Below are 7,426 nucleotides of genomic sequence, written 5' to 3' on the forward strand. Positions count from 1 at the left end.
CAAACCCCCTCCCCAACTTATACCCAGGGAGCACTGGCCACCTTCACTTTTATTTATTTTTCATTTTTCTCCATGCTGCCAGGCTTGCAGGATCTTAGTTCCCAGACCAGGGATTGAACCCAGACCTGCAGCACCCAGAAAGTACCCAGTCTTAACCACTGGACCAGCAGGGAATTCCCTCACTCTGACTTTTTTTTTTTTTTTGAGATTACTCAATCAGATCAGGTCTTCTCATTTATTGGTTATCAACATCAATGGGAAATCTTAAAACAATGAAGAGAACAGGTCACCCCTCCTTCTGTCTCATTCGGTTAGTTTTTTCTTAGGACCCACTCCTTTTTTTTTAAGAGTAACCTGAGTTTTTAGAATCTAGAATATTCCTTGCAGTGGCTCCTTGGTAATCCAAGGCACTGCCCCTCTCCTACTCAAATTCTTTGGTGCTCCATCCATCAGCCTCCCCAGCATCTAGCAGTCACCACAACTCAATGGACATGAATTTAAGGACACTCCACGAGACAGGGAGGCCGGAGGAACCTGACGTGCTGCAGTCCCTGGGATTGCAAAGAGTTGGACAAGACTTAGCAACTGACCAACCACAGACTCGAGGATTCCTTTTAAGGTCAAAGAGAGCAGCAGCGGTGGAGGCCCTGGGGCTTCGAGCAGGGATGAAAAGGGTGGGATGGCCTCTGGTGCCTCCGGAGGGTGCGGGCAGGCTTGGTGGTAACATCCTGAAGAAGCTTTGCTCATCTCTGCTTCCTGTGCTTTCACCACCGGACAGGGCAGGGCCTGAGGGGCAGGGGTCCTGTGGGGGCCTCTCTGCCTCAGGAAGATACAAGCCACCCACCAGCTCAGGACCCCTCCAAAACCTCTTCGCTCGGGGCCTGGCACCCCAGAGCTGAGGTCGGGGGCGCTGGTGCCCAAGCAGCAGGTGGGAAGAGTCAATGAGGCCCCTGTCAGTCTCATTTGGGGCCAGTGGACCCTCAGTTTCAGCCACAGATCAGGCCTCCAGACAGCCTTGGCCCTCACGGTGAGCAATTTGGGTGACTGCCCAGGGGCTGGGACTCGCCACTGCCTCCCAAGGACGGCCAGGCCCCCAGGAAGGAAACTGCCTCCCTCTAAGGACAAAGCTGGGATCAGCCATGGCAGGGATATTTCTGGGGTCCCAGGCCAGAGACTGCACATGGCTTCAATGACCTCTCAAAGAGAAGGCTGAGGGGACTTCCCTGGTGGTCCAATGGTTAAGACTTCACCTTCCAGGACTCCTCGGTGGTCCCATGGTTAAGAATCTGCCTGCCAAGGCAGGGGACAACACAGGTCCCATCCCTGGTCCGGGAAGATCCCACATGCCACAGGGCAACCAAACCAAGCTGAAGCGCCACAACTACTGAGCCTGCTCTCTGAAGCCTGTGAGCCCACACTCTGCAACAAGGAAAGCCACTGTGACAGAAAGAGCTAAAGAGAAGCCCCCGCTAACTACAACTAGAGAAAGTCCCTGAGCAGCAAGAAGACCCAGTGTGGCCAAAATGAAAAAAAAAAAATCTTCACCTTCTAAGGCAGAGGGTGGGGGTTCGATCCCTGGTTGGAGAGCTAGAATCCCACGTGCCGCATGCCTCTCTCAGCCAAAAAGTCAAAACATAAACCAGAAGCAGTATTGTAACAAGTGACTGTTTGTTACAGTACAGACTTTAAAGACTAAAAATGGTCCACCTTAAAAAAAAAAATCTTAAAAAAAATAAAAAGACAAGACCAAGTCCTTGCACTCCCTGTGACTCAAAGCACTTGGTGTCCGGAGCAGCCCAGTGGATAGCCTGCCCTCAGGCCCTAGCCCCCTGCCCCCATACTCAGTGCAGAAACTCGACCTGTGCTGTCCCCACCCCCAGCAGCATGGTGCCTGGACTGTACCATCCACGCTCTGCTTTGCTGAGCATCCACACGTGGGGCTCTGGTGTCCAGCTTGGGGGTCTCATCTACTGGACCCACAGCAGGGGCCAAGTCCTTTAGGGGCTGGAGGAGAGGAAGGGCCGACTCGAGGAAGATGCGTGTCCTTCAGCCTCTGGCCTGGTGTGGGGCTCCCTGGGTGGGGGGTCAGGGGGCAGGATCTGGGCTCCAAGAGCTCAGGGCTCACACCGCACACTCTGTCCTTCCTGGTCAGAATTCTCTCAGCTGCCCCACTCTTCCTTGTCCCTTCTGAGAACCAGGCCTAATTGACTACAGGGGCTACGAGGGTGAGTAATTCTCTATTTTCACTGGGGGGTTGGAAGCAGGAGTCTCATCACACATACCCCAACTTGGGCTAGGGCTGAGCTGGGCCTTCTGGAAGCCAGAGATGACAGCCCATCTGGATCAGGGACCACCAACCATGGACAGAGCCAAGCAGAGTGAAGGGAAGGGGCACAGAGCGGGTGTGGAGGGAGCCCTTGTCCCTGCCAGAAGTTGCGGAGCTCCGGGGAAGGTCCCCTCCCCACCCCCTGGCCTTCTGCCCCTGGTCTTGCCCAATCCTGACCAGCGGGGAAAGGGGCAGAAATCTTGCCAGGTGTTTCAGCAGGAGTGCTGGCAGTTGCCTCACCCTTCCGGGATTTGGCAAAATTTGAATCACTCCACCCTGGGGTAGGCCACGGGTCAGGTGGGCCATAAATAGGGTCCCCCCAGGGAGCCTGCTCACTCGCTTCCTCCTTTAGCTGCTGCCTGGACCGCCAGCCTCCTCTGCCCTGAAACCATGTCTGTAGGTCTCCTGTGGCTGGGTTTCACCCTGCTGGGGGCCCTGCACACTCAGGCCCGGAGCTCCTCCTCCAGACTGCTGCGGGCCCCACCTCTGTCCAAGATCCCGCTGCAGCCCAATTTCCAGGCTGACCAGGTAAGGGCCCCGGAGGGACAGCAGCAGGGGGCGGGCAGGGAAGCGTGTGAGCAGAGGGGATGGGAGGTGAAGGGTCTTAGCAAACCTGCAAGGGCAGGATGCCCAGGCTTCATTCAGCTCAGCCTGCCCTCTGGCCCTCTGATGGAAGCCAGGCTCCATGGCCCCACATTGACCCTGACCTTGCTGGCAAGAAGATCACCTGGACAGACCTTCTCTAGGTCCACACTCTCTCCCATCATCTCTGTAGTGAGTGGATGACGGGAACACCTTCAGTCCTCTGCATGAGGAGGAAACTGAGGCCCAGGGAGGACACCCCATCCCTACCATCCTCAGGGCTCCCTCCTGGCCTGGCCTCCCCTAGCTCCCACTGGCTTCACCAATCCAGGAACTGAATGCCCAGTCCCAGGCCTGCTGCTCAGTGAGAGGGGCTCCTGGCTCAGGGGCAAGCTGCCAGGGGTGCCTGCAGGGACAGTGCTGTAGAGGGGCCCTAGGGTGGTTTGTGGGTTCTGCCTATTACAGCCCCCCTATTACAGTTCCAGGGGAAGTGGTACACTGTAGGCGTGGCAGGGAATGCAATTAAGAAGGAAGAGCAAGACCCGCTTAAGATGTACAGCTCCAACTACGAGCTGAAGGAAGACGGCAGCTACAACGTCACCTCCATCCTGTTAAAGTGAGAGCTGCCACGTCCTTGGGGAAAGTGGGGGAGACTCGAGGGGCTGCTTGAGTGTCTAGAGGCAGATTCATGTCACAGTCAAGGGCTGACCAGAGGAGAGGCAGTCACTCATCCTTCTGCGCAGCAGTGGATTCAGATATTAATATTTGTTCATTTCTTCCTGCATTATTGTTATTTAGTCGCTACGTAGTGCCTGGCTCTTTGCGACCCCTTGAACTGTAGCCCTCCAGGCTCCTCTGTCCATGAGATTATCCAGGCAAGAATACTGGAGTGGGTTGCCACGTCCTTCTTCAGGGGATCTTCCCAGTCCAGGGATCAAACCCGCATCTCCTGCTTTGGCAGGTGGATTCTTTACCGCTGAGCCACCAGGGAAGCCCTCTTCCTTCATCCGATCAACATTTATCGGTCATTTCAGTGCAAATAGACATGGACACAGGCATCAGGAAACAAGACACAGAGAGAAGGGGTCTCCTGGATGGAGAAGAGGGTCCCTGAATCCAGCCTGGAGACCTACCCAAGTCTTCATCGAGGGTTTACAGGGAGGTAGCCTCCAGAACTGGGCCTTGAAGGAGCCACTCTGCCTTGGAAGGAGGCACAGAGCATCCATAGCAAGGGCTGGTGGACTCTGAGTCAGAGGGAAGCACTCTTTCAGGAAGCAGCAAGTCATCATCCAGCTACCCAGCAGGAGCTGATGAATGGCTTGGCAGCGGGGGCAGCCCACACACTGCCAGGTCCTCAGACACCAGCGCAGAAGTGATCTGGGGAGGAGTGGGTCTGAGCAGGGTCCCTCTGGGTGTGGTGGAGAGAGAAAAGGTGGCTGCCAAGGAACACCCAGCCCCTCTGGCACCCAGGGAGACTAAGGCTGGAGCATGTGTGCAGCAAGAAGCAGAGGGAGAATGGGTTTGGGGAGATATGCTCTGGAATACCAGGGGAGAGGGTGGAACTCAGGTCAGGGTTGATCCAGGAGCTAGAGGAGTCCTTGGCATGGAACAGACTGGAATCTTGGAGGGTGAGTCCCCCAGGAGAGGTTACAGACAGGGAAGTAGCAGAGGGAAGATAGGAGTAGGGGATAAATGCCTGAGGAATGGGGTGGGGGTAGGGAAGACCACCAAGGAGAGACAGCCCTGAAGAGGAAAGGGCAGTGGGTGCTAAAGGGAGGACCTGAGCAGGGTCAGGTGGCCCAGGGCAGACCAGGCAGGGACACACATGGGTAGGCTCAGAGGCCCATCTGAGCTGGTGGGGAGGGGACCTCCTGCTGTGGTGGGGGATGGGCTGTCTTGGGCTGGGCCAGACCAGGGGTGTCAGAATCCCAGCTCCTTGAGCTGCAGCCCTGGCCCCCACCATGTCCAGCCCCAGGAGTGCAAGCCCCTGTCCCCTCTGCCCTCACTTACCCATCTCTCGCCCACAGGGATGACCTCTGTGACTACCGGATCAGAACTTTTGTCCCAAGCTCCCAGCCTGGCCAGTTCACCCTGGGCAATATTAAGAGTGAGTCCTGAGGGAGGTGGGCCCTGGGGTTGGGCTTCCAGGAGGTGGGGGGGCAGGGTCCTCCTAGAAGGGGCACAGACCTCCCCGCCCCTCCACACAGATGCTGTTCGACGTGGAGAGCCCCTGTACACAGGTAGGGAACAAAGCAGCTCCCTCCTCCCAGGGCGGGCTGACCCCTCCCTGTCCTTCCCATCTTCCCCGCAGGCTACCGGGGGATAAGGAGCTACACCGTGCGGGTGGTGAACACCGACTACAACCAGTTTGCCATAGTGTACTTCAAGAAGGTTCAAAGGAAAAAGACGTACTTCAAGATCACCCTTTACGGTGGGTCCTTCCCTTGTGACCCCGGGGACCCACCCCCACCCAGCCCCCCAGGTCCTCTCTGGTTCAGGAGAGGTCCTTTACAGTTCAGCTCCAAGCCTCTGTGGGGGTCCAGGGAGGGAGGCCCTTCTGCAGACCCTCCATGAGGAAGGGGTCAGAGGCCTTGTTCATACGTTCAGCAATGTTTATAGAGTGTTTGCTGGCCACTCGCTGGCCACCTTGACCACAGGGAGGACCAAGGAGCTGACCCCTGAAGTGAGGGAAAACTTCATCAACTTCGCCAAGTCCCTGGGCCTCACCGATGACCACATCGTCTTCACTGTCCCGATTGGTAATGGCCAGTGCGGACTGTCCAGGCCTGCTGCTGTCCCCCCACTGGCCGGGGAAAGGGGGGCGGAGGAGGGGCCTGGCCCTCTGCTCAGTCAATGAAGCCCCTCCCTGGGAGCCACTCCGGGTCAGGAAGACCCTACCCCAACCCAGGCATCTGTGGGGCACCCAGGGATCTGGGCCCCAAGTGTTCCTCCTTGACAGATGAGGATTTCAGGCCCAGGTCCAAATTTTCCCAGTCTCTCAGCCCCAGGGCCCCTTCCCCCTACAACCCAGGCCCTCACCATCTGGCCACTTCCTTCTCCCTCCCTCTTGTCTGGGGCCCCTTTCCTCCTCCCTTGAGGCCTGCTCACCACTGACTTGAAAGGCGGCCTTGTCTTCAGGCGGCCTGGCCTGGGCAGGGGGCTCCAGCCGGCCACCCAGGGAGCCAGCAGCCCCCCAGAGCTGGGAGACTGCTGGGGCTCAGCAGGTAAACAGGTGGCGGCCTAGTGCCCGAGCAGATGTGTGGCAGGGCCTCGCTGGCCTGCTCTGGAGAACGGGGTCCCCCCGAGCTGCTCATCCTCAGGCCTTCCTCCCAAACCCCTGCTCCCATCCCTGAAGGGAACCCCCAGATCTGCAGTTGCTGGGCCAGGCTGGGGCCTGGGGTGCCCAGGGGCAGGGCAGGCATCCCAGTGGGCAGAAGTCACACACACACACATACACACACACCCCTGCACATTCTGACAGACTCTCTCCCCCACAGACCGGTGCATCGATGACCAGTGAGCCTGCAGTGAGTATGGCTGGGGAGGGGGGGCGGATGGGAGCCAGGGGGGTGCAGTGGGTCCGGGGTCTCAAACTACCTCTGCGCCCCCCACCCAGGACAGTTGCTGTCTCTACTTTCCCATCTCCCTCTCAGGTGCCTCCTGTCTCTCTTTTCTCCCACCCACCTCACGCCAGCCTTTGCCCGGCACAGCACCCAGTTAACCCCCGCACCAGCCTGGACACCAGTGACAGGAGAGAGCCCAGAGACCCTTCTCTGGGTCCTGCAGCCCCAAAGATGCAGCCCTGCCTTGCCTGCTAAATAAATACATGCCCTGCCCCCAGTCTGTCCTGCTTGACTCTGTGTTCCTGGATTCCTGGGCCATTGGGAGGAGGACAGGCAAAGGGTGGGCTCACACTGGCATGGCTCCCGGAGCCCCTGGGGTCCTCACAAGAGACGGCGGCCCCAGGGCCCATGGCCAGCTTTGGCTGGACCATTCCTCGTCCCCCACCCCAGGCCAGCAGCAGGCCTCACACGACCCTGACTTCAAGGAGTGACTGGCCCAGCAGAAACACTGAAGGGGCCACAGCTCATTTCCACATTTGGCCACCTGCAATAGGCATCACCGCAGAGGCTCAGCCAGGGCTGGGGAGCTGGAGGGGGGCTGCAAGGGCTGAGGTGCTGTCACCCCCAACTTCCTTAGGACCCCTGTGGATGCTGGAAGATGGCAGCTAGGCCAGGAGGGGTGCACAGTCGGTGGGGCAGAGGCACGTCCAGCCTGAGGCTGTGCCAGGGGAAGGAAGGTCTCCAGGCATGGTCCCCTGCCCCTCTGATAGCCAAACCTCCCTGCCCCTGGTTGGCCCAGGGATCACTCTCTGGCTCCTACTGGTGGGTGGCTGTGACCATGCTGAGCCCATTCAGCGTCCTGTCCTCACCCACACCTCCCTTCCATAATGACCTCCAGACCACCAGGGGCAGAGCTGGGGATGACAGGGAGGCAAATATGCCACCAGGAATCCAG

General features: G+C 58.4%; 1 protein-coding gene across 2 annotated transcripts; it reads left to right on the forward strand.

The window, feature by feature from the left end:
* Positions 1-1,377: 1,377 nt before the first annotated feature.
* Positions 1,378-6,751, forward strand: LCN2 (lipocalin 2). Of its 2 annotated transcripts, none has more exons than XM_027556390.1 (7): positions 1,378-2,854; positions 3,388-3,524; positions 4,936-5,015; positions 5,220-5,339; positions 5,566-5,667; positions 6,406-6,435; positions 6,603-6,751. In XM_027556390.1, the coding sequence occupies exons 1-6, from the start codon at positions 2,717-2,719 to the stop codon at positions 6,426-6,428; spliced, it is 600 nt and encodes a 199-aa protein (XP_027412191.1). In that variant the 5' UTR covers positions 1,378-2,716; the 3' UTR covers positions 6,429-6,435; positions 6,603-6,751. The 2 variants fall into 2 exon arrangements, with proteins under 2 accessions (XP_027412191.1, XP_027412190.1); XM_027556389.1 differs by having other exon boundaries at positions 1,380-2,854; positions 6,562-6,751.
* The last annotated feature ends 675 nt before the right edge of the window (positions 6,752-7,426 follow it).

Source organism: Bos indicus x Bos taurus, chromosome 11 (genome assembly GCF_003369695.1).
Source record: "Bos indicus x Bos taurus breed Angus x Brahman F1 hybrid chromosome 11, Bos_hybrid_MaternalHap_v2.0, whole genome shotgun sequence".
Classification (NCBI taxonomy): Eukaryota; Metazoa; Chordata; class Mammalia; order Artiodactyla; family Bovidae; genus Bos; species Bos indicus x Bos taurus.